This window comes from Notolabrus celidotus, chromosome 19 (assembly GCF_009762535.1).
Source record: "Notolabrus celidotus isolate fNotCel1 chromosome 19, fNotCel1.pri, whole genome shotgun sequence".
NCBI classification, from domain to species: domain Eukaryota; kingdom Metazoa; phylum Chordata; class Actinopteri; order Labriformes; family Labridae; genus Notolabrus; species Notolabrus celidotus.
The window spans coordinates 3,947,355-3,973,147 of NC_048290.1; the positions used below are offsets into that span (position 1 = coordinate 3,947,355).

The 25,793-nt window shown below is 44.0% G+C and overlaps 1 protein-coding gene across 1 annotated transcript in view; it reads right to left on the bottom strand.

Annotated features, from left to right (window-relative positions):
• Positions 1-4: 4 nt before the first annotated feature.
• pik3r1 (phosphoinositide-3-kinase, regulatory subunit 1 (alpha)) overlaps positions 5-25,793 on the bottom strand; it is a 32,981-nt gene continuing 7,192 nt past the window's right edge. The window contains exons 3-15 of the mRNA XM_034709323.1: positions 13,375-13,467; positions 13,203-13,277; positions 12,759-12,890; positions 11,952-12,153; positions 11,506-11,588; positions 4,979-5,180; positions 4,693-4,873; positions 4,480-4,605; positions 4,252-4,394; positions 3,979-4,155; positions 3,791-3,865; positions 3,530-3,700; positions 5-2,838 (exon numbers count right to left, since the gene is read on the bottom strand). Of these exons, the coding sequence (XP_034565214.1) occupies positions 2,649-2,838; positions 3,530-3,700; positions 3,791-3,865; positions 3,979-4,155; positions 4,252-4,394; positions 4,480-4,605; positions 4,693-4,873; positions 4,979-5,180; positions 11,506-11,588; positions 11,952-12,153; positions 12,759-12,890; positions 13,203-13,277; positions 13,375-13,467 (1,850 nt within the window). The 3' untranslated portion in view covers positions 5-2,648. The remainder of the gene's footprint in view (positions 2,839-3,529; positions 3,701-3,790; positions 3,866-3,978; positions 4,156-4,251; positions 4,395-4,479; positions 4,606-4,692; positions 4,874-4,978; positions 5,181-11,505; positions 11,589-11,951; positions 12,154-12,758; positions 12,891-13,202; positions 13,278-13,374; positions 13,468-25,793) is intronic.

Below are 25,793 nucleotides of genomic sequence, written 5' to 3' on the forward strand. Positions count from 1 at the left end.
AAGGTTAATTTCTTAAAAAGAAGTGTTTTATTTCCTTTTTAACAAAGCCCAATACAGATTTGAAGCAAAACTGGGGGGAACACTGGTAAATCTCAATCCAATCATCATGTCTGGGGACACCCACAAAAAGATGAGCTTCAAATAAAAAAAGAGAGACACCTAAAATAATCGTACAACCCAGAACTGGGGCAAAGAAAAAATGGTGCATATCGTCCAAGAACTAAAAGAGAAGAAGTTATTTTGACAAACACAAAGTTTATGCCAGCAGCTGTTGGGGAGGTACATAAAATCTTCCATTAAAAAAAAAACAATTTAGTATTCATGACATCTGTTAACAGCTTTAATAGAGCCAAATAATAGACCTAATAATGATACAACTAAAACTCATTTTAGTAGCTGGTTGGAGCTGTACAGTTCTGCCATGAGGGGGCTGGTGATAATATGCAAGAAAGTAAAAATAAGATGTTCAACGTTAAAAGGTTTTCTTCTGTGTTTGTAGTTCACACAGCATTTTCTCCAAACAAACATTTATTCTTCTGCCATCTTTTTTTTTTTTTTACACATGTAGACCTTTTTTTTTTCCACAAAAAGAAGTTGTGCCAAAGTTGGAGAGAATTAAGAGTCAGATTTGATTAATCAAAATGGCATTGGGTTAACATTTTTTTACAAGTAATTCTTGTTACACAAAGATATAGTTCAATGTTAAACATGCGCAAATGTCTCATGGGGGGGTGGAGATTAAAAATATCACATCTCCATCATTTAGTGGCAGGTAGATCTAGGATTGTAAAATACATTTGTCATCAATCGTAGACATTTTGTCGTTTATTAAGTGGTGTACTTTTTAATACTTTTACAAGAAGTTTGACTTAACATTGGAAGTTTCTTTTTTGCTTCATTTGAAACCTTTTGAAGTAATTCGTGAACCAGTTCGCTGGCTTTGTACCGATAAAGTTGGACCAGTGAAATCGAGGGGGAAGAAGATGGGGCAAGAAAAAAATAACACAGTTGAGCTGTTGAGTCTCCAAGGATTACCTTGTTCTGAGTATGAAATTACAGACAGATCTGAAATGAGCTGATCCACCTATGTAAACACAGTGATTTTCTGATACAGAAAAATACTAAGTGGACAATGTTTATAGATCTTTAATAACAATATCCGTTGGCTGAAAACACCAGTCTGCTTTGATATATCCTCATGTGGGAACATATATATTTTATAACAAAATAAATCTATACTGTTATCGTGGTGATGGTCGCTAAGGGTCGTACAATCCCATCATCCCCGTTTTCTCTGAGTGCTTTCTTTGTCCGTCCAAACAAAGAGGTTTAGCTCTGTAAGAAATAGTACTTGTAACTGAAGCAGCTCAAATACTCAAGAGGCTCTGCCTGAGAAGAACATTAGTTTGAAGCAAATAAAGACTAATAAAATACTCATCTTTCCATCTTTATACCAGCTGTTAAAGTCATTTATAATAAAGTGTATGATGCTATTATTATCTTTCAAAATCAGAAGCGGTTTTGTTTTTTACGGTATCGTAGCATTTTTGACACAAAATATCCTCTGGGGGATATTTACACAGGAAAAAGATAGTTTTCAAGCAATAAAACAAGCTTATATTGTGGGTTTGCAACAGAATACAAACAATTCTGAAGAAGTTGTGGAGGAAGAATTGCATAGCAGATCAGAATAGAACTAAACAGGACTGATCCTTTTTGGTATGGTGCACTTTGATTCATGACTTTTTGCACATTTTTCACATATATACATGAAATACTAAGTCCATTCATAGTTTCACCCGCCCACAGTAAAGATCAAGTTTACTTCTGCGCTATGATGCTCGACAGAGAGAAGGCAGCAGACGTCCTCTCGTCCTCCGCTCTTCTCATAAAAAGTCCATAGGAGTCTTTTTTTATTTTCAAAAAAAAACAAACAAAAAATTAAACTTTGTTTTTAAAAAGTGCCATTTTGCTACATTTATCAGCCGACCCAAGAGGCCTGCTATTCAACAGTTAACACACGCTAATGTGTTACACTCCCCCACAAACGTCACACAGTTTCCTGATTCTATGAGTTTTGGTCACATGGACAATCACGCACACTCACTCACTGACACATACACAGAAACACTTGTGCAGAAACATACAAACACACACACACACACTCAAACACAAGTAGATGACATGAAAGGGAAAAAGAAAAAGTGGAAAAAACAGAGTTGTGGCCGGTGGGTACAGTTCCATTTGAAGAGTTTATCTTGCTGCGATTAGACATTCCCAGCTGGTAAAGCTTTGAAAAAAGAACAAGCACCATTAGGAAAAGGCCTCAGATGTCCTCTGCTGGGGGAGAGTTCAGCAGTTTCCGCTTGATTCTGTGCTCCCACCAAAGCAAAAGAGAAAGAAATCTACATTCAGACTCGCCTCAGGCTCGTGGTCGGGCAAAGTCACTGAAATGTTTCAGGCTTTTTCTTTTTTTTTCTCCAAGTCCGAGGAGTCCGGCGCACCAAGCCTCTCATTTTTTTTAAATCACGGGAGTCCAAGGACGTTTTTATATCTCCGACTCCAACTCCCATGAGGCCTTTTTTTCACATGTCTGTACGGAAACATCCAGGGTGGTGGTGGTGGCGGGGTGGGGGTGGTGGTGGTCCTCACCGTCTCTGCTGGGCGTACACCGGGTACGCTAGAGTCACATTCAGAGAGTCATTGTGCTGGACCAAAGACGTGTGCTGGTAGTGAAGAACGAGTTCTTTTAGGGAGTTGTACAGGTTGTACGGCTCGGCGAAGCCAAAACCTGAGGGGGTCTTGTTGATGACGCAGTGCTTCACTTCGCCATCCACGCTGTAAAAGAGAGGACAAACACTGTCACACTGTGTTCTCTGGCTCAAGGCAGTAAGTATGTTCTCTGTGTATAGATTGCTTCTGTATGGTTGCGTCATTTTGAATGATCTTAAATAAACTCTGGAAAAACAAGGCTGCTACTGACGTTTGTTTTCAGTGTAGAAAAGTTGATCTTTTCTCAGTTTTTGTATATTTTTTGTTCCTAAATCACTTTAGAGTTGGATAAAAAAGGCGATATCTATTTCCCTTTATGCCTTCAAGTTGCTCTTTCTCCAACCGTCACTCAAAAAAGGCAAGTCTACTAGTCTTTAATTTAAATAGTTGCTCATTATGATTGATCCAGTTAAAAATATGCGGCTCTAACAACATGAATAAGTTCCAAACTTCACGTGAAGCTACCGACTTAGAAAAAACAGCCCTAATCTCCTAATCTCTCCCTTGTCTTGTCAATTTGAAACTCTGGACTGAGAAAGTACGTGCGTTATCTCCACATGTGATCTCGTGTGCATTAAACGCAGAGATCTCAATGTCTGGTATGAACAGGAGGCCGCCACCACCGATTACAGCTGGCAGAACCTGTTCCAAAGATCATATGGGCGCATGACGAGCTGCCGCTTTAACGACTCTGAAAACAGAGCAGCTCTTGACTTTTTAACAGCTGTTTGAAGTGCGAGCACGTGCGGATACGTACACAACGCTGCAGGCGTAGCATCCTGCTTTGCTGCTGTCTCGGACCAGGAATGTTCCGTCTCTCTTGCCCTGGAGGAGAGCCTCCGCCTGCAGTCGGTTGATGTTGCCCAGCTTCCAGGAGCGCTCGTCGTGATGGGGGAGGTCTTCGTCGTCGTCGACCATAGAGTATTGACTGTGGAGGAACAGGAAGGAGAGATGTGAGCGTTGAGATGAAGGTGTTTCAGGTGTTTTCTTTATGTGAATTAAAAAAAAGGAGACTCACTCTTCTGTGTTCTCGTTCTTGATCCCGAGCCACTCGTTCAGTTTCTTCTGTCTGACTCCCTTCTGGGTCAACCACCTAACAGAAGAGGGAACACGAGGACGTTAGAAACCAGGACAGACTTCATTTCACTTCGCTCCAAAGGGAAACATATACGTCTCCACAGCGGTGTGTGCTCTACTTTTACTCACATGAGATACTGGTCTCTGGTCTTGCGGAGCTGGATGAGGTCTGGCTTGATGCTGTTCATCCGTTTGTCGATCTCTCTGTAGTCTGCCGCCTGTTTCTTCAGGTCCTCCTCCAGCCGACGCTTGCTGTCTACGATCTCACTTATCCTGGATTTCAACTTCTCGTAGTTTCCCATGATCCTAAGAGGCGAACGATGAAGGAGTTTGAGTTTAACTTCATTTTTATTTCACAATCCAGGACTTCATCTTGTGTGTGACATGTTGAGGTTGTCTTACCTCTGGATCTCCTTGTCGTTGCCTTCCCTCCTGAACTTCTCGATGTACTCCTTGCTGTACCGCTCTTGTGTTTGGCATTGCTCTTCAAAGATCTTTATTGTTTCGTTAAAAGCTTCGATGGCCGTCCTTTTCATTTGGATTTCCTGCAAACAGAAGAAACCATTTAGCTCGTCTCAAACCTCACAGGTCCATCCTGTGTTTGAAGCTGGGACAGTGGATTGTACTCACTTGTGACGTTCTGGTGTATTCTTCGTACAGGCGGTCGTACTCTTTGTTCTTCTCCTGGTACTGCTGGTGGTACTCACACAGCTTCCTCCCCACAGCTTCGATGTTATCTTCTTTCACTACCTGATCCTGAGAAAAGGAACAAGCTGCGGTTAGATCTCTGAGAGGTAAGATCTGTACTCTGTGTGTGTTCGCTCACATGACTCTGCTCTTTACCTGCTGGTGTTTGGAGACGGGATAGAGCAGCTTGACGTCAAGCTTGGGGTTGTACTGAGCCAGCGACTCGTTGCGATAGTGGTTGATGAGCTCCACGACGGAGCTGAAGGTCAGCGGGTCCGAGAAGCCGTACTTCCCATCCCGGTGGAATATCTTAATGAGTTTGTTGTTTCCTCCTTTCCTGTAGACAGAAAAAAAAAGAAGGAAACCAATTAAAGCTAACCGCCAAACTAAATAAACAAGGAGACGATTACAGAGTTGGAGAAGAAGAAGAAGAAGTGCTCACCTCAGAGTCAGAGTGTAGTCGCCGTGCATTTTCGTCGAGGCGTCCCGCACCAGAAACGTACCGTCGGCGGTGTCCCTCAGTTTCTCGTTGACCTCCTCCCTTGAGATGTCTCCCCAGTACCATTCGGCGTCCTGCAGAGCCATGTTGTTGTTCATACCGTTGTTAGTCACAGATGTGGGCTTGGGTGGCTTTGGAGGTAGAGCTGTGAGGAAGAGGAGAGCGAACAATGTTAATGACAGCGTTCAAATCGACATTCTCACCTTGAATTATAAGCTTGATTTTGCTCCTCCAGCGGCACGCAAAACATGACACATCCGTTACAGTGATTCATTAAGACAGCTAGAGAATCAAGCGTTTTAAAGATGCAGGGAATCACACCTCCTCTGTGACTCTCACTCATCTCCTTTCCTCTCATTGATTAATCTCGGCTAAGAAAAAAAAGCCGCCTGTCTCTGGTGGGGAGGAGGGGAACGCCGAGGCAGTGGGAGGGGAAATGAAGCATGAGTCAGGGAGAATGAATTTCATTCAAGAAAAAGGAGAAACCGGGGATTATTCCTCACTGCAAAACAGCAGGAATATCACCCGGAGAGTTTATCACAGAGAGGATTGCCTTCTTTAAGAAATCAAGAAATGCATCCCTCACATCTGATGGTTAAAGACACTGCAGGTTTATGTTCTGGTCTTAGATATTCTGCCCCAAGCATCCAGACAACATATGCACAATCACACCTGTGCTGCAGCATCTGATGAAATCTGATGGAAGCGATGGAAGCAGCCTGAGAAGAGAAAATCTTCAACCTGCAGTGGCCACTGACACTGGCTGGAGCACAGCTAAGGTAGCTGGGCTATTTTTAACCCACAAATCTGCGCCGCCTTTGTTCACTCCCCCTGCATTAGCACCCTTTCTGCTACAATGGACCGAGCGTGTGCCTTCAGCTCAATGAGACCACAGCGATCCATCCATCCAGCCAGCCAGCAGCAGCCGCTCTGTTGCCTGGGCAGACTGTGACAACATGGCAACAAAATGCAGAGATTTCCAATCTGTGCACAAAAATGCAGCTTACCAGTTCAACCCCGGCAACAGCAGCAGCACATGGTCTCTGCTGCGGCTCTGCCTTCCAGCCTGATCGCAGTTCATCTCAGGATTACCAGAAAATGTCTGCTTCTTAAACCCCCGATGTGCAAAAAACACAGCCTCCACTAACACACGACAGAAAGACGTCTTTCATTCTGAAGTCTTTCTATTCTTAACGACCAACTTGAGATCCATTGGATAAAAAGCCATTAAAGGACAGCCTGCTCAGTAACGTGTTACATCACTCACCACAGCCAATCACAGGAGGGGGTCTGTCACCAACCGCTCCTGCATCTTTCATTTCCTGAGAGCGATGAGGTCATGCTGAAAGCCCGGTGCTTTTTCTCTCTGTTATCTCCCTGCTTCAGTTTCAGAGCTAAAACTGGAAGTAAATCTCTCTCTGCAGCATCCAGCGCGCTCTCTCTTTAGCATGCATCCATCTCAAAAGCAAACGTGCAGCATCTCTCCACACGCAGAGAGGAGGAGGAGAAAAAAAGGAGCTGCAGCCTGATCCATGCTCCCTCCCTCCCTCCCTCTCTCTCTCTCTCTCGCTCTGTGGCCACTAGCTCTCCTGCAGGTTTGCTCGGCCCCTCCTCCCTGCGTGTGTCGTGCGGAAGGTTTTAGTCCGTCCCACTGCTGGCACTCAAACAAAGCCAGCTCTGCTGCAGCAGCACGTACGCAGCTAAATTATAATGCCTGAACCCCGGTCAGCGGCACCCGGGGCTCCAAAATACGCCTGTAATCCCACAGCGTGACACTCGGCATGACAGAGATAGCTCCCTTGATATCCTGAGTGAAATGAAAATAGACCTAGTTCTCAGTAAGGTATAAAGGATTGGGGAGGAATGTGCTCGGCGTTCTTACAGGTTCATGTGAGGATCAGTTTAAACTCTTAAGAAGTGACAAAGTTGTCACATTAAATGAAAGTCAGAGTGGAATCATCGTTTCTCTTCAGGACTAAAAATGAAAACTCTCTGCTGGTTTTTTAAAGACTTTGAGTGGACAGAAACTTTCTCTGCTCCCATGTAGACTTGCTTCACTCTTTAGGAGACTTCTCTGGAAATTAAAGTTCTTCACTGAACTCTACATAAGCTTGCCCCAGAGCAACGAACTCTTACATATGCAGCCTGCTGGAATATTTTACAAGTATACACCGCTCGAGCAGCAGCCTGAGGCAACACCACTTGCTGACAGATACAGCTGTAGGCTCTGAGAAAACAAAAAGGCTATTATACTTGTTCTGTTTCTTTCTTAAGCCGTGGTATTCCTCTCTTTTTCTACCTCATGCAGCCTCTCTTGTTGAAGCCTGGAGGCAGCAGCAGCGGGAGAAACTGACTAACCGTCCCACTTTTTCCTGAGGTTGATTTCTACAAAAAGAGATGCAGGAGCCTGAGTGGAGTGAAACTTACGTTGCAAGTTGTGCATGATTTGTTGAGTCTTCTTTGTGGCTTCACTTTTATTCCCAAAAGGTAAAGTAGATCCAACAGAGTTGATTTCAAGTCCTGAGGTAAAGCTCCATTTCATAGTTCAAGCCACTAAGAATTTGTTTAATTCTTATTAACAAAATAAAAGAAACGAGGTTGCAGCTTTGTGTGCTTCTTAATGAAATCCAGGTAATCCGCTCGGCGTGAGGCAGGTGCAACATGCGACACAGTGGAGCTGAGTGAGTGCTCAGTTCCTGCTGTGAGCAAGGTAAAGACTCTCTCTCTCTCTCTCTCTCTCTCTCTCTCTCTTTCTCTTCCTCTCTCTCTCTCTCTCTCTCTCTCTGAGCTCTGTGAGGCCGGCTCGCGTGGAGGCAGATAGTTAATGATTAGCAGTAGCTGCTCCGGTGTCAGAGCTGCCTGTTCTGAAAGCAGTCGCTCGTGCCAGCTGCGTGTGTGTGCGTGTCTCTCTCTCTCTCTCTCCCCCTTTCTCTGTTTGCAAAGGAGGGGGCGGGAGGGAGGACCATCGGGGGGGGAGGAGGAGGGGGAGTTCAGTCTTATGATTAACTTGCAAAGTTTCAAATATTTGCTGAGCTGGGCACTTTGAGGCAGGGAGGACATGTGAAGGGAGGGAGGGAGGGAGGGAGAGGGAGGGAGGGGAGGAGAGCGGCCCTAGAAACTGGAAGCAGCTCTCAGTTAACAAGAAGTGCTCTGTGGAGCAGGCCGACTTTCCAGCCAACCAAATCTAAGTGGGCCTTTTGTCGCTTACTTAAAATAGGCAGGCAGTAACTGGGAGGAGACTCACACACACTTAACACACACACACTCACGGGTCATTCACAGAAACACATGTACCAAACCTACATGTGTGTTTACAAAGTGGGCTTTTCTTCCCTCTCTTCATGTCTGTGTCGAGTGTCTGAACGAGACAGGTGACTGAAACTAGTCACCCACACGCTAACTCTCCGGCGTGTTTGACTCGGTCGTGTGTTTTTTGCGTCTCATAGTTTTGGGTTTGCCCGCCTGGCATGCCTGGCCGCCCTTCAATCCATCCATCCAGCGAGCAGAGCGCTCCCGCAGGTGCAAATTACCGACAGCTGAGAGCGGCCCATGCACAGGAACATTATAAATAGACCCTAACAGGTAATAAAATGTTTAAACAGCCACAGCCAGGCCTGGGCCTCTGGGCCAGCCAACGACAGTGCTTTTAACTAGCACTGTAAAAACATAAGTGTCCCACGCAATGCACCACACACACACACACACACACACACACGAATACACACACACCACAGCAGCTTTGTCTCTGCAGAGCAGCAATGAAACCTGACTTTGTGCAGCAGGGTTTGACTTCTACAGTAACGACAGCAGCAGTACACAGAGACAGAAACCAGAGAGAGATGGAGGAGTGGACAGGTTTTCTGTCCTCAGGTCTACAGGCTGATATGTGGACTAAACTGATCCTCTTTTTCACTCTTTAAAATGAGCTGTTGGGTAAATTCAAAAGAACAAACACACTGGGTTCTCAATTTATCATGAAGTCTATCAGGTTTTCAAGGTGTTTTCCCATATGTGTAAAAAGACCAAAGCTCCTGATTTGCACACGGCCATTTTTGGTATAACACCCACAAATTATAAGCTTACAAATTCACAAGTAAACCTTTTGGCATTTGCTTCGCTACTTGCTGATCCTTTAACTGGAAGGCAAATAAATCCTCATCATTTTCACAGTGGTTGAATAGAATAGAGAATAGAATGTACTTTATTAATCCCTGAAGGGAAATTCAGGTGTCTCGCAGATTAACTTATAAAAACTACATAAAACAAGTAATTCAGGTGTCTGTCAGCTCATCTCCCATTGGCTAGAGCAGAGGTGTCAAACATGCGGCCCGCGGGCCAAAACCGGCCCGCCAGAGGTTCCAATCCGGCCCGTGGAATAACTTTGCAAAATGAAAGGGTTACATAGAAGACATTAAGACTGCAATTTTTCAATAAAAGTAACTGCGATTTCAGATTTGTCCTCTAGGGGTCGCATTAAATTATATTGTTGACGGAGCGCACCTGAAAGGCGCTTTTTTTCCTGGGACTTTTTTCTTGAAGTGAGGAAATAGATTAGGCTACTTGCTGTTTGCATAATCCGGTTGAGATTCATAAAGACGTTTTAGAGCACTATAAGATGATCCACTAAATAGTCAACTTTACCCTCTTCATTATCAGGTGAATGGGTAACCTGTGTGTTTGGTGTGTTCGCAGCAGGTTTCAGGGCTTAAAGAGTAAAATATTCGGCCCCACTATGAGACTCATCATGGCAGAAAATACAAGAGTTTTTGTAGAAAGATAGTTCATTAAATGTGAACATTTTCAGAATGTGCTTGTACTTTTTTGCACTAAAACAAAGGGAAAATTTAGAGTTGTCATTATTTATAGGTTGTTATGTTGTGATTTTACTGGTGTGGCCCACTTTAGATCAACTTGGGCTGTATGTGGCCCCTGAACTGAAATGAGTTTGACACCCCTGGGCTAGAAAGTTCTAATGGCTGCGGGGATAAATGATTTTCTGTATCTCTCAGTCCCGCAGCGCAGAGAGATGAGCCGTCCACTGCTGCTGTTTCTCTGGTCCACAAAGTTGTGAAGTGGATGATCTGTGTAATTTAGTTTGGCCTCTAGCTTCTTCTGTGTGCATCTCTCCACCTCAGCCTCCAGTGAGTCCAACCTGGTTCCAATCACAGTGCCAGCTCTTTTCACTAGTTTGTCCAGTCGCCTCACATCCTTGTGTTTTGCTCTCCTTTCTAAGTTTGGAGAGGCTCAGATATAAGATAGGTAAAATACTTTGCTGTGAGTCCTTCTACAGACTACATTGAAGGTTCCCCGTGACATTAAGTGCCCTGCTCATTTAGCAGTATTTGCTTTGTTTTATTTCCATGGATCTGTGTGTTTACAATTCTATAGGGGAAAAAAAAAAGGCCTTACGTCAGTCATGAAGACACCTCGTGAAATGTGTGACACGACTGAAAAAGATCTGTATGTGTTTGTTGAATTTTTGTCTTCACCCATGCATTATGAAGTTTTTGCAGCCTGTGATTAAAGATTGCACAGTGCACATAGAGATGTTTGCATTCTATTAAAATTAAAAGTAGACACATAAGAACTTTCTTAGTTTTAATTTTGTTTATTTTCTCTTTCTTTTTGAGCCTCAGGGAGGGGGGCGGGGAGTTGATACTTGTATTTATTTTTGTACTGAACTGTCGTTGTTTGTATGTTATGTCTGTTTAAAATGTGAAAAGCTGAAAATAAAGTCCATCAGGTGGTTTGTTCACCTTACAAATGCATTTCATGTTTCTTATCTGACTTTTTTCGTCCATCCTAGTATGTCATACATCTTCTTGTATCTATATCTGAAGATTATTTTTAATACTTTCATAAATTCTATTTTCTATCACTTGATCATTGTTTCCGTCTTTGTAAGAGATGTTTAAATAAAGTTGATGATGTTGGTGTCATGCTGAGTTGTACTTGGCGCTGCATCAGACCGTTTCTTCAACTTTCAAGTCGCACTATTTTTAAACACAGTGCTCTGCAGGCCCTAAGATAGAGCCACACATCCTCTGCAGCTGAGGCTCTAACTCAAACACTTCTTTTTTTCACAGTTATGTAACCAAGACAATCAGGAAACATGCTGTCGTCAGAGTGATGTTTCCACTGACCAGCAGCACATGAAAAAAGTCATCTCGACTTTGTTCTAACCAAACAAAGTCAACAGTCAATAAGTGACCCTCCACAGTGCACCCTGTGGCTCCTCTACAACTGCAGCAGTTGCAAGTCTCAACACCTTTTTTCAAAGCTATTAATATTGCAGGTCGTTCAGTTCATGTTCTGCAGCCTGTCAGTCTCTGCAGAACACACATGCACAATCTGCAGGAGATAATGAATGCAACCAAGCGATGCAAAGAAAGTTGCATTTATAAAAAATAATGCACTGTAAAGAAATGAAGAGAAAACTTAAACACAGTAAAGACGGAAGCATTCAGTACCTGGAGCTGGCTGGCCTTCACTCCACTCACTGGACACCAGAGCCTCTATGATCTTGATGTGTGCATCCAAACTGGGTTCACAGCTGCGGGAGGAAGAGGGAAAAGCCAAAAAAGGAGAGTTAAATAAAGTGAATGTTTTACAAGGCCAGGTGACGGCCAGCTCTGCTGCCCTGGGCTGCTTTCAATCTGATGCTGAATCAGGCTTAGCTACTTTAATTGTGCAGCACAGCTGGTAAGTAGAAAAGCTCCAACCTATATCTGTGTGCTGCTGAAAGCCATGAGTGCCTAACAGCCTGTGCTCTGATGAGTGTGTGTGTATGTGAGTGTGCATGACTGAGTCAGTGTGTCTCAGTGTTGCATGACTGAGCCTGCCTGCACACTTGTCTGTCTGCTGTCTATCTTTGACAGACCGGGGGCATGATGATGGCGGCTGCTCCGACACCCACCTGGTGATCTGTTGTCTGAAAAACACGGGGCTGAAGATCTCGCCCAGAGCTCTGCCGCTGAGCAGGTTCTTAGAGCCGTTTTGGCACACTCTAGCGAAATGCCTGAGCAGACAGTGGAGGGCGAGCCAGTACTGGGGAGGCAGGCTGGGGGTGCTGGCGATGCGGCGTAGCAGCTGGGCACATTCCTCAGGATTCACCACCTCTGTTGAGAAAATGGCAGGAGGAGGTCAGCCAGACTGATGCGAGACATTGATCTGAGCGCACAAAACTCAGAGGAACGAAAAACGAAAGATGTTCGACAAAAAAAGGAAGAGATGGAAAGAAAGCGTCATGTGCAGTTAGGTTTAGAAACCACAGAGTGTGTGTGGTTGACAATGAGCATAAGGTACACTGGCAGGTGATTGGCTGCCTCGAGATGCTGGAGATAAACTTTCAGGCTTGTTTTAGTTCCTATTAACCACAGATATCCTGTTTCTGGCCATGTGACAGCACGAGTATGCAGCTCTGCAGAATATAATGTGGTGTGAGAATTTAGTCTTTGCATGCAACAGAGAAAGTAAGAGACCTTAAGTCTTCGTGAATGGAAAAACCCTCTTATAGTACACCTTTAAAAAAAAAAAAGGACTGTATAATTTTACACGCCTGCTTTAACGGGCCAAAGGCTGCTGCTGATGAGGTCTTGTGGTTTTGTGTGCAAAGTACGAAGTGTGCAAAAGCAGGGGCTCATTACGTCAGCACTTGGGTTTTAGGTCAACTGTCCTAGTTAAAAGATCAATGAGTGTGTGTGAGAGCTGCAGCAGCGCTCACCTTTGACGGTGTGGATCATCTGAGCGTGTATTGTAGTGGAGATGATGGGCTGGGGGAGATCCTGCAGGTACCTACGCAGACCATCACACAGGACGGGAAGTTCAAACTGATCCAAGTCTGCTGAAGCAGGATCTGCAGGGAAGGAAAACATTGAGACACATGCTCAAATGCAAACAGTTCTATGTGCACATTGCAATCTTTAATTACAGGCTGCAAAAACTTCCATCATGCATGGGTGAAGACAAATATTCCTGCAGCACGGGCTTCAATAAACACAGATCTTTTTCAGCCCTGTCACACATTTCACGAGGTCTGTCTTCATGACTGACGTAAGGCCCTTTTTTTTTTTTAGACTTCCTGTGTTCTGCAGTGTCTCACACTCAGTTATTGGAAACTGGTAGGTTTCTAAAGGTAGAAGAGGGGGTGATAAAAAGAGCAGCTTACCACATTCAAAATACTGTCTGACTTCAAGTCCACCACCAGCAGTGAATGTTCGGTACAAAGTCGGGTTATCAAGACCTGCAAATGACCAAACACACAAACCGTTAAAGCAACTGACTGATTAAACTCTCTGTACACGTGATTCTGTGCAACAGGTGAAAGTCACAGTCCCCACCTTTCTTTTCCACAGACTCCAACAGGCGGGCGAGCAGGGGGGGAGCGGTCTCTGGCAGGGAGAACTGCTCCGTCAGGTCCAGCAGACAGGAGCCTGGAGGAGAGAGAGAGAGAGTGACAGATTGTCAACCACCGTGAAGAATATGTCACCAACCTACTCTGTTACAGTACACTGAAACATTATAGTGCACAATAGGAATAGCGAGAATGCACGGGCGGCCTGTGAAACCAAAGGGAGTGACAAAATGTTTCTGTAACCACAGTAAGCAGTCAGAGCAGAGGCTCCTCTTCAGATGCATGACCTTTCAGGGGGAGTCATGCATTCAAAAGGAGAGTAATATCAGCTTAGATTGAGTATTCATGACAGACTTTAGTGTGAAGTGTAGTTAGTGTATGACTTGTAAGTCAAATAGAGACTGACTAATGTGAGGTGTTGGAATAAAGTGATATTGGAGTTTTAATTCAGAAGAATATTTAACATCATTATAAACTGCCAGCCAGTTCACTCAGCTGTGATGTTCTGCTAGAGCGCTGAGAGTATCACAAACTAGAGTTATCACAATACCAGAATTTTAAACTTGGATATGTTACTTGTAAAAATCAAACAACATCAATAGAACATCTTGGCACCCAAACTGGATATTTGATATCCATATTATATTTGGTTCCAACTTCGGTCAACGTGACATCATTATTTCTGGATCTGTGTAAGTTAGCAGCGTAGTCGCTGTGACAGAGGGCAGAGCAGAGACACACAGCAGGCAGGAAGAAGCGCGACTTCAGCTGCAAACGAGCAAAATCTGTCACGTTCTTGCACATTTGTGAAAAGGTGTGAATGTTATGAGTTCATCAGAAAATAACTTCTTGATTGTTTATTTGGTCGCTTTGTTTTCATTATCGGGTCCCTACCTCTCTATTTTTATATTTTAACACCTTTGTAAATATCTCCTTCATTCCCAGAACATTTGTACATAGATAATTCTAACTATTCTGAGCTTTTGTATACTTAAGTATTATTTTATTTTATTCTATTTTATTTTATCCATCCATTATCTTGACCGCTTATCCCGTTAGGGGTCACGGGGGGCTGGAGCCTATCCCAGCTGGCTTCGGGCAGAAGGCAAGGTACACCCTGGACAGGTCGCCAACCTATCACAGGGCTAACACAGAGAGACAGACAACCATTCACACACACACTCACACCTACGGGCAATTTAGAGTGACCAATTAACCTGATGAGCATGTTTTTGGACAAAGTCCACACAGAAAGGCACCCGCCTGGCCGGGGATTCGAACCAGGAACCTTCTAGCTGTGAGGCACCAGTGCTACCCACTGCACCACCGTGCATTTTATTTGATCATTATTTTATTTTATTTTAATTTATTTGTATCTTATTTGATTCCTTCTTCTATTCATCTTTTTTTTTTTTTTTTTAAGTTATATTTTTTGGCCTTTTTGCCTCTATTTGACAGGATAGTGGAGAGAGACAGGAAATGTGGGGAGTAGAGAGCGGGGGAAGACATGCAGGAAATGGTCGACCAGCCGGGAATCGAACCGGCAACCCCTGCAATGAGGACTATAGCCTCTATATGTGGGGCGCCCAGAACGCCAGGCCACCAGCACCCCTTCTATTCATCTTTTGACTTTCATATTGTTTATAAGAGCTCTGTAATGACCGACTTTCCCTCCCTGGGATAAATAAAGGATTTCTGATTCTGATACTTTTTCTCTAAGTTGATTGACTCCCCCATTTGCTCGTGGAAGCTTTTAGGAGAAAATTTTACTTTAGGTCTTTCTTTCCCCCCCACAAACTTTGGTGTCTTTCGATGCTATCCAACATGGACATATTGCATTGTTGAAAAGCATGTGCTGTTGAAAAGGATTAAACATTTTTGACTTATTATAAACTACGTATTGAGTTGGAGACTACTGGATAAAAAGCGTTACATTCTTAGCTACGTCAGTGTTTCCCCTACCATTATACAGGGGGGGCGGGGCGCTCCCCCAACAGCCGCCCCCGCCCCCCTTGGAAGTTCAGTAAATTTTATTTTCTACATATCGCCAGATCACAGCAGAAGTATTCAGGGTTACTTCTCTTATAGATCAGGTCTTAAACTTGTTCTTTTATTAAACAGACTAAATATCCTTATGTTATTGATCTTATTTACATGACAGGATGTAATTATGCTCATCTGCTCTCTGTATTGCATGGCAGCGTTCCGCTCCATGCGCACACAGACACACAAACACGTGCGCTCACATACACACATCACAGCACAACGATACGATAAATGTTCATCAACAACTCGGTTTTTCAAGACGAAAACGAGACTATGACGAGCTTAAGTGCATCACTGATAATACAAACTCAGATGAAAACTTAAGAAGGACCGTCGGACATTAAGAGTTCATATTTTCCCCGCTGTGCGTCTTTAGAAATTAAAGCTATGCGTTCCTGTGACTGGCTGAGTTATTATTGGGGGGGCGCAGTGTTAGCTTGGTCTCTACCTGCAGCAGGTGTGCTGTGTGAACCAGTCTCCTCTTCATTGAGGATTTTTACCCCCCGGTGTGCGTTAGTGACAAAAACACAACCGGGGGACGTCTGTTTAATATTTGACGTCTTTGCCGCTCTCACCGTAAAAAGCTCTGCATCTAGAGCTTGATTTAATCCAGTTTGGTGATACATCAGACACATTTAGTAAGTTTGATCAACTCCTTGGCATCAAAGAGTGCCGTGAGCTGACTGTCTGTCCAGAGGTCCAGAGCGCCTGTTACTGCAGGTGCATTCAGGGACCGTCGTAATAGTGCAATGCAGACCTATATTTTGCGTTCATGGCATTTTTATTTGAATCAAGAGAATCAGATATAGTGGTCACATGAAGAATGTTTTCTTTTGACTTTTTTGCAGGCTAGATTATTGAACATAAGATATTACAAAAGCAAAAGTGTTAAAAGGGTGAAATGTTGACGATGTTAGTACTTGGTAGATAGATAGATAGATAGATAGATAGATAGATAGATAGATAGATAGATAGATAGATAGATAGATAGATAGATAGATAGATAGATAGATAGATAGATAGATAGATAGATAGATAGATAGATAGACAGATAGTTGTGGCAAAGCCCCCCCCCCCCCCCCAAGGCTGTAAACCTAGGGGAAACACTGTACGTGATCTTAAAGAAAGAAGTGTTAAGATTGGTACAATAAACTATTGACGCTTGATAAAAAGAGTCATTCTTAGCTATGTGATGTTAAATAAAAACACCTTTAAGATTGGTATCTATTGTCAAAGTCACCTCAGTATCATTGCACCTGTATGAGGCTACTTTTGACAGCTTATAGTGGCTAACCAGGGTCTAATTTTAGGACTTTCCTGTCATGGGAGACTGAGAATAATGTTTAAAAATATCTCTAGGCTTTATGGTATACTTTTTTTTACAACCACAATAAAAACATTTTCCTGCCTCGATGCCTCACAGCACTTTTCCTTCACATGTAAAATAAAAAATATCTTCCCCAGTGTGTTCGCACAGAGCTGCTTTGTCTCTCTGGATGTTATTTTAGACTAAAAAGCAATATAACCATGACTAAGAGAAACTATTGTCTCATCCCTCTGGCTCTTTCCACAAAACGCTGGATTTAAGGGGATTTTTGTCGTTCCATTTCGTTCTCATGAGTGTCGACGATGATTCTGAGTTTTTGGTGAATAGTTCAGATTTAGTTCAGCGTCCTATCAGCTGAAAACAGAAAGTAGAAGAGTCCCATACTGAGTTGAAACGGCCAGTGTGATTAATGTCCATGTGACATTCGGTGCTGAGGGCTGTGATTCATCCCAAGCAGCAGAGGTTGATTGGCCGCATGACTTACAAACTGCTCAGACCTTCAAAAGGAAGCCGGCACGAGACCAAAGGCCGGCCTTCAAAAAGTAAAAGGTGAGTATTTACAACACTAACGCCGGGGCTTTGGTTGACCAGGGAGCTAAGCAAACACCCTGTGATATGAGGTAAGCCAGGTCTGATTTTCCCCCTTTAGAACTCTGACTTCCAGGTGTGGACATGAAAGGATGAAGGGGTTGGCTGGGATTTTATTTGGATTTGGGAAGGCGTATTTTGAAAAGGCACTTTTCTAAAAGGCTCGCCTGTTCCTCTACAAGTCTGCAGTTTCAAAACTATGAATGGAAGTCTTTCTCGTAGCGTATTTTTCTTCCTTACTGCCTTTAAAATTATTACAACTTTTTTTTTAAATTGGGCAAGGAAGCGGGCATCGACCCGTCCTGCTCATACATGCGTGCTAGCCGTTACCCCTCTTCCACCCAAAGAGTGTTCAATCAGGCAAATAATGAACCACTTCATCCAAATCCACATCCTCTTTGGCCCGGCGGAGCACACAGGCTGGCATGTTGCGTGTGAAGGGATCTGGCTCACCAAAGTCCTCCAAACCACAGAACACACAAAACTGCATGTAGGACAACTGGTCATCTGGAAGACATTATTGGGAGTGCAGAGCTGGAGAAGGGAGGAGGTAGGGTGGGCGGAGGGGGTTTTCTCAGAAGCAATGAACTCTGAGATGGAACACTAGAGTTTCCCTAAATAGAGATGGAGACACGCAGGGCTGCCATCGCACACCTTGAGAGTGTGGACGAGCTCCCAGACAAGATATCTAACACGGCTGCCATTCAACGGCCAAGCTTTTTCTGAGAAACTCAATTCACAACCTGGAGCTAAATTTAACCTCCAACCCACACACGCACTAAGATCAATGAAAACCAGCCAATAGCTGAAGCTTTGGGAGGTCTTGGCTAAGTTAAATTTCTGACTAACTTTTAAAAACTCTTTCAACAAGGTGGTGAAAGTTACTCATTAAGGACGAGAGAGCAACAATAGATCCGTCTCTGAGCCTCCACCCTCTTCCTACAGTAGCTTGGTGATAACTGCTAAAACAAGAGGACATGTAAACTACTCTACAGCTCTGTGTTTATTTTCTCCCTGCTTGGCCTGTGAGTGACACCAGACAGGCCGTGGATAGAGTTGCTTCTCGGTACTGTCAACGACGTGAGAGTTTCAGCACCAATGGAATTGTATCGAGTGGCAGACGAACTATGGCAGTAATGTTTGGAGCTATCGGCGATGATTTCTGAGATGCCTTGGCATGCGATCAAACGATTGACGTGCCTGCACAAGGCTGCCCGCCACCGCCGCCGCTTATATCCATGGAAACACGTATAAAAACAGACATAAATCAGACGCCTTTGCACGTCATTATCAATCCGAACCATGTTGGTAAACACCGCCGAGCTCTCACGGCCGGTTTATTTTAGAGCATCGTTCAGGGCTCGTTTGCAAACTACCCGACAGGTTGTTGAATGTCTTCTTTTAGCCTTTTAAACAATCACTTCCTTCTTATCTCTGCGTTTAAAGTGTTACAAAAGACATCTCCTTCCACTTTGAGAAACTTGTACACAATTATCCTGCATATTTACAAGAGATGGGCATTTCAAGCCAAAAATACTATTCGAATAATGCATGTTAACTAGCACCGGGATGAGGGGCTGCTAGTAGCTGGCCCCGACAGCGTCCATCTCGATCTTCATGTTGGTGTTTCTGTGACACGGCGTGGCATCCCCAGTACTCCGCACACTTCACTGGCTTCCCGTCACTGCAAGAATTAACTACAAAGTCGCACTCATCACCCATCAATGCATCTATGGAAACGCCCCACTATACCTCAAAGAGCTCCTCTCCCAGCAAACCCCAACACTGAACTCACGCTCTGCACATCAGAACCTCCACCCCCCCTCCCAGAACCAAGCTGAGGACCATGGGAGATCGGGCCTTTTGTGCTGCTGCACCACGTCTGTGGAACTCCCTGCCCAGCCACCTCAGGACCCCACAGACCGTGGATGCTTTTAAGAAACATTTAAAGACTTTCCTCTTTAAAGAGGCTTTTAACTTATTTTAAGTACTTCTTTTAAGAAATGTTCCACTTTGTTTTTACTGTGTGTCTGTCGCATTTTGAGATTTCTGTAAGTGAAAAGTGCGTTATAAATAAAATGTATTATTATTATTATTACATTTTACAGCCATGCTCAGTCTCTGGAAACATGGGTAGTGGTGTGAGATGCAGAAACAGAGAAAATCGCTGCGACTGTCGCTAATGTTTTCTTCTTCTTTTGCTATTTAATGTAGTTATCATTCTTCTTCTGTTTGCTAATGTGGCAGCTTTAAGATGCTCTATAGCCACCGTCTGGCGGGAATACCGTATTACAACCAGGCACCGGTAAAAACGATGAAAAATTGTACTTTTAAAAAAATATTTTTATCTTTTGGGCTTTCTTTGCCTTTATTGACAGGACAGCTGAAGAGAGACAGGAAATGTGGGGAGTAGAGAGTGGGGGAAGACATGCAGGAAATGATCGACCGGTCAGGAGTTGAGCCGACGACCTCTGCAACGAGGACTATAGCCTCGATATATGGAACGCCTAGAGCGCTAGACCACCAGCGCCCCCAAAAAATTGTACTTTTAAAATGAGAAAATAATCGAAGTAACTCGATTTTTACAAAGTGAACGAATACTCGAAAATCATAACCCATCCCTAATATTTACCAGAAGTGTATAGATCATAAGTGAATCTACAAACAACAGGTGGGTTGATCCATCATCCCCATCAGTTGCAGTCAAAACAGACTCACTTTGTCGGGCTGCTGACCTCCAGAAATACCTGCATTAGTTGCAAAATGATAGTGGCAGTCAATATAAACGAATGCCAGAGATGTCCTGAATAATCCTCTTTGTATGGGCGCAGTAATAACACAATGTAATACCATTGTCTGTCTGTGTTTACAGCAGCTCAGGGGGCTGCACACATCACGAGACATTTCAACGAAAGTCTGTTTCTGTGGCAACATGGAAAGGAGAGTGGGGAGACAAGGGGGCCCCTTTGGACGAGTCTCTGCAAGCCCTGCATGTTATGCAGACCTTCTCATCATATCCCAAAAGGCCTCAGTCAGTTAGACAACCGCAGTTCGAGGAAGCAGTCAATGCAGCTGCCGCTGGTGCTGCTGTGGTGTGTATGTATGTGTGTGTGTGTGTGTGTGTTGGGGGGGACAATCTCCCCCCTGAAACGGTATGTCTGAAGCGAACAAACTGCAGACTGTGGGTAGGACAGGGCTGGGGCACCATGGACACACTAAAGATAGCACACACTTTGGATAAATTTAGCAGGCCGACTCAAGTAACCAGCATTTTCAGTTTACCATTTCTTCTCGTCTGAGAAAAGGCCCAGCGGAGGAGGCACAGCAGTAAAAATTAATAACCCATGGAAAGTACCTCACAGCACACCCTGAGCAAGCAACAGCACATTATAGGGAGTGAGTGCATGATAACACCAAATGCAGAACACGTGATAGAAAGAGGAAAGAAAGCATGAAGCAAAGTAAGACTTTAACAAACTGAAACTTGTCTTCAGGTGAAAAAGCTTCCACATGCCTCTTCTACATGTCAGAGTGTGACACAGCTCTGATGCAGAAGTCATAAAAAGAGTCAGGCAATGTCTCCCCCTGCAGGTTAGACGCTGCACTGCGGATGCCGAGCAGGAGCCAATGAGGAGACTGTTGCTACAGCCTGATGATTAACCCTGTGAGGAGCAGTCGGTCAATGAATCACCACACCTACTCACAGCCACAGTTTCCTGATGTGCAATTAACTGTGAATCAATCTTTCAGCCCCGGCCACATTCTGCCAAACACACATGGTAACGACTACTTTGGACAGCGCTGGATTATTATATTTTTTTTTTATGTTGCATGTGAGGAAGAAGAAGCACTCTCACACAAGACAATGACTGGTAATCGTCTTAAGACTTGCAGGGACCTGTGGCTGGATGAAATGTGGTGATGCTTGAAATGTTGCAGCAGCATTTTACACTTACACGGCCTGCAGGTTGTGGCAAAACAAGACGATGTGAGGTCTTTTTTTGTCAAGTTTGTGCGTTTTTTAATTGCATATTCAAAGACATGAACGATCCTACATCAACAACTTTGTTTATTCATCAAACTGGGGTTCATTTGAGTCCAGTTTCCCCATCTGTTCATGAAAAAGGGGCAGAAGTAAACATAAACACACTGTGGAAACTCAAATTCTAATTCACAGCAATTTCAGGCTCCTAGAATAAGTAATGAGTTATTTCTGAGTAAGTTTAAAGGACTTATCATGTGGATCTTGCACATGCAGTTACATAAAGAAGCCTGGTGTCCTGTTTTAGTGCTAGTTAATGTGTAACTGCAGTGTGAGCTCTGCACTGAGAGGGTGTGCTCTCGCGTCTCTTTGCTTTTTTCCTTAATGTAGCAGTAAAATGCACGCTGAGCGCTTCAACAGAGCTCCTCAGTGACTTCTATTTTTAATTGAACTGACCGACAGCATGACCCATACTGTGGAAATAAATCCCAGATGAAAATAACGGGAGGCTTTTTTTTTTTTTTAAACTCAGCCTATGATCTGATGTTGTCCGGGGAGTTATGTAACGCCACACCTCCACAGCACGAGGCTGACACACACACCTAGCTCGTCCACCTCCCCTCCCTCTTTCTCAAATATGTACATATTTGAAATACCTTTTGTGTTCTACTTGACTTTGTGTCTCACTAATCTGACTTGTGTCTTACCTCGTCTTCAAGTCTCTCAGTCTGTCTCCCTCAGCCTTATTCTCTCTCTCTCTCTCCGTCTGTCTTAATCCTGCTAGCAGACATGCTCTGACTCCACTAAAGAAGATTTGCCAATTCAGACTTGGGTCTCTGCACACAATCAAGTAATGAAACAGTTATGCACGCTTTCATGCACACAAGTCTGACAGGATTCATAAAATAATGCAGCTTGGAGAGGAAAAAAATAAATACAATTTAATTACAGTGTTGATTTTATTGAGCCCTGAAATTACATCGCTTTTCTTTTTTCTCTCCATCGCATCTCTGAGTGGTGAGATATTTTTAAAAGCAGACGTAATTACAGAAGTTGAGGATATGTCACTATTTATTTTTTTTCACCACTTTACACAGGAAGCATGTCGATCTGTTGTGAGTTTACAGTAGACTAAAAATATATTAGGGTTTATCACACCACATCTTTCTTGGTGGAGTCATTTTTTAAGTTAAAACAACCGCAGTATCTTAAAATCTCTAAGTAAGAAAACACTCTGAAGCCAAAACTGAGCCTGATGTAGTCAACGCGGCTAAAACATAGACTGTATGAATAATGGACGTAGTATTCGTGATGTCACCCATCTGTTCCTGAAGCCAATCGTCGGCGGAAGCCATAGTGGGAATGCCGAACTCAACCTAACTTTGTCCGAGCTAGTGTGAGGTAAAGAGGCGGGCTTTGAGCCTCCTTGCCAACAGCTACAGTGTGAAGTCAGCCATGCCCTTATTTGGGCAAAACTCAGAATCTTAATATCTTCTGAACTGTTGCGTTAGAAAAAAAAAACCTCAGACCTGAACTGTTTTTCAAACCAGGCTGTAAACATGTTTATTTCTGCTGTAAAGATCGTCTTTTTTGAATGGGTGTGTATGTGGTTTCCTGTGTTTCTGCAGCCAGCCTCTAGTGGATGCCCCATGAACTGCAGTTAATAACACTTCAACATGGGCTTCATATTTTGAGATCAGAGGTTGTCGCTTGGGCTAAACGCAGGATCACACAGTCTGCCAATGAACGTCGAATTGGTTTGCAGAGATCGGCTAACACTAATAGAGCTAGCTCCACCAGCATTCAGTCCCCCTTGCAGGTTAACGTCCGCATGCATGATTGTTATGCATTGCAGGATGAGTCAAGATAACCAGACACAGCCTACACACAACTTTATCTCCATTTACTCGATCAAAATACTGATAAACTGTGGGCGTAATGAGAGGCCGTCTGTCATCTGTGCTTGTTTACATACAGGTAGTAGAGCTTTATAGGGTTATGGCAGGAGCTATTAATAAGAGCAACAGCCCCAGCTAGTGGCTGATGTATGCGCTACAGCTTTGACAACATATGAGCAGCATTTAGGGCTCATAATAATACAAATATCAATACTTTGTTGATGTTTAATCATTTTAGTTGACCAAACGTACATATTAGCTAATAATAGGGGGCTTAAATAATCAAATATTGGTGTACGAGTTTGACACCTTCGAATATAAATCATCCATTTATTTTAAAAGTCAAACAAATCTAAATACTAAGATTAACCTCACACCAGCAACACGTGCACTGTGCTAACGCCGCCGGTGTGAAACAGCAATCACTGGGGTCCCATTCAGCCTGCTACCATTTATTGTCCAGTCGCATTGTGCACCAAGCTACTGCAATCAGCACTTAGCACAATACTGATTCATCACAAAGCTACAAATCAGTCTACCCATGCAGTCTGTGCTCGCGGCCCTACAGCAAAGAAGCGCCAACACATTCCTGTCCTCAGATGCCTTTAGGCCCACACAGGAACACGATCAAACACAGAGGACACTATTACTTATTGTATAAACTTCTGCTGGCATCGCTCTGTGCTGCTGCCACTGACTGTGATGGATGTCGTGATATGTGGCTTGAGTTCTTTTCTGGAGCACAAAAAAAATATGCATTCCAATGTGACACCGAAAGTTACTACGCGTCCTCTTTTAAAAAAGACAAGAGTGGATTCTTTGCGATGAGGAATCGACTGTCAGGGTGTTCAATATAGCAGATGTCAGGCTGAGTGTTAAAGAGGCCCGGAGAGGGAGAGCTACATTATCTCAATCTCCAGCTATGCAGAGTACACTCTCCTTTGTACAGCCAGCTCTCTTCCTTCCAGTAGTCAAAATGTTTCTGTCACACGTACAGAGAGAACATCTTCAACCCAGATGTTGCTTAAATGTATGATCGGTCCATTAAATGCACTTTAAAAAAAGGGATATTCAGCCTTTGTGTCAACTGGAAACATAATACGCCGTCGACAGAGAAAGAGGAGATGCCCGATGGCATCAAATATTTCCTTCAAGCAGGCCCAAGCATGCAGGCGGATCCCTGTGAGAGCACGTAGAGTAACAACCCGTTTTTATCATAAACACTACGAGGAATGCGTCCCTCAGCCCGACTGTTGGAAGATAAAGAGCAATTATATACACACACGAACGTTTCGGCGTGTACAGCCACCACCTAAGTATTAGACACGGTCACTGAACTTCACAACTGTTGCAAATGGTTTGCTTTTTTAGGAACGGTTTATGATTTGGGTGATTATTCTTTATCTGAGGATCTGCAGGGGACTGAAGCTGAGTTTGGGAAGGAGGGAGATGTTGAGGTTGAATGCAGAAGAGTAAGCAACTTGATTTTTGCATCTCTAATGACACAAAACCACTAAATATGATTTCAAAACACTCAAGTGTTTTGATATTTCCTTACATCTCAAGCCTCTTCTTAAAGTTTCTGGAGGATTACTGTGTTCGTCTTGAAGTTTTGGAAGTTACATCCATGTGGAAAGTAGTGCTTGGTGCTTTTTTGTTGGTGTGACTTTAAGGAAAAGTTCTGAAGTCACTTCCACATTTTTGAAGTAAGTAAATAAAGCAGCAAGCTGGATTTCGAGCGGCTTCATTCTGCGAGTTCCTTTCTCCACGGAGGCCCCCGACACATGCATATACTCTCAACCGAGAGGCCCAGGAAAGGAGCAACACTTTAATGTTTAAAGAAAAAAAGAAAAAAAAAAAGGGCTGAGAGCTGGAATGAGGCGGAACAGTTTCCCAGCCTAGCCCTCCTCTCTTTCTCTCTTACCCTCTCCACATCTGCTGCACTCATGTAAACCCCTGTGGCTCAGGGAGGAGAGGCCCCTTCCCAAAACCTCCATTCCCCCTACGAGAGCTGACTGTAGGAACTATCAAAACATTAAAAAAGGGGCAGAGGGAGGAGGAGGAGGAGGAGGAGGAGGAGGGGGGGGTCGGATGAAGAGAAGGGAGAAAAAAAAGCTGAGGAGGAGTAGGAGGAAGGGGAGCGAGATCCCTTGGTGGCGGGTAATAAATCACAAACACTCTGGGAGCAACAAGAGCCCAGCCTCCATCGCAGAGCCCCCTCTTCAAAGCCCCCTTGAGCATGCATGTCCCCCCCCCAAGCACCCTATACCAAGCCCCCGGCTCTGCTCCAGTCCTGATCCTTTCGCACACTATCCCTCGCACCGACCCCTTCAGCAATCAGAGGGTCTCTCTCTCTCTCTCCCTTACCCGCAACCTCAGGGGCCCCTTTCCTACCCCCCCTGCCTCTCCGCGCGTCTCTCACAGCCCAGCACACAGAGACTTTTCTTCTCCCCGGTGCTACATTCACACTCGCTCCAGGCTCAGCATTGCCACTCAACCACAACACAGCCATTCAACACATGCCCCCTTCATACAGCTCCCTCGCTCACCCTGCAAAAAAAAAA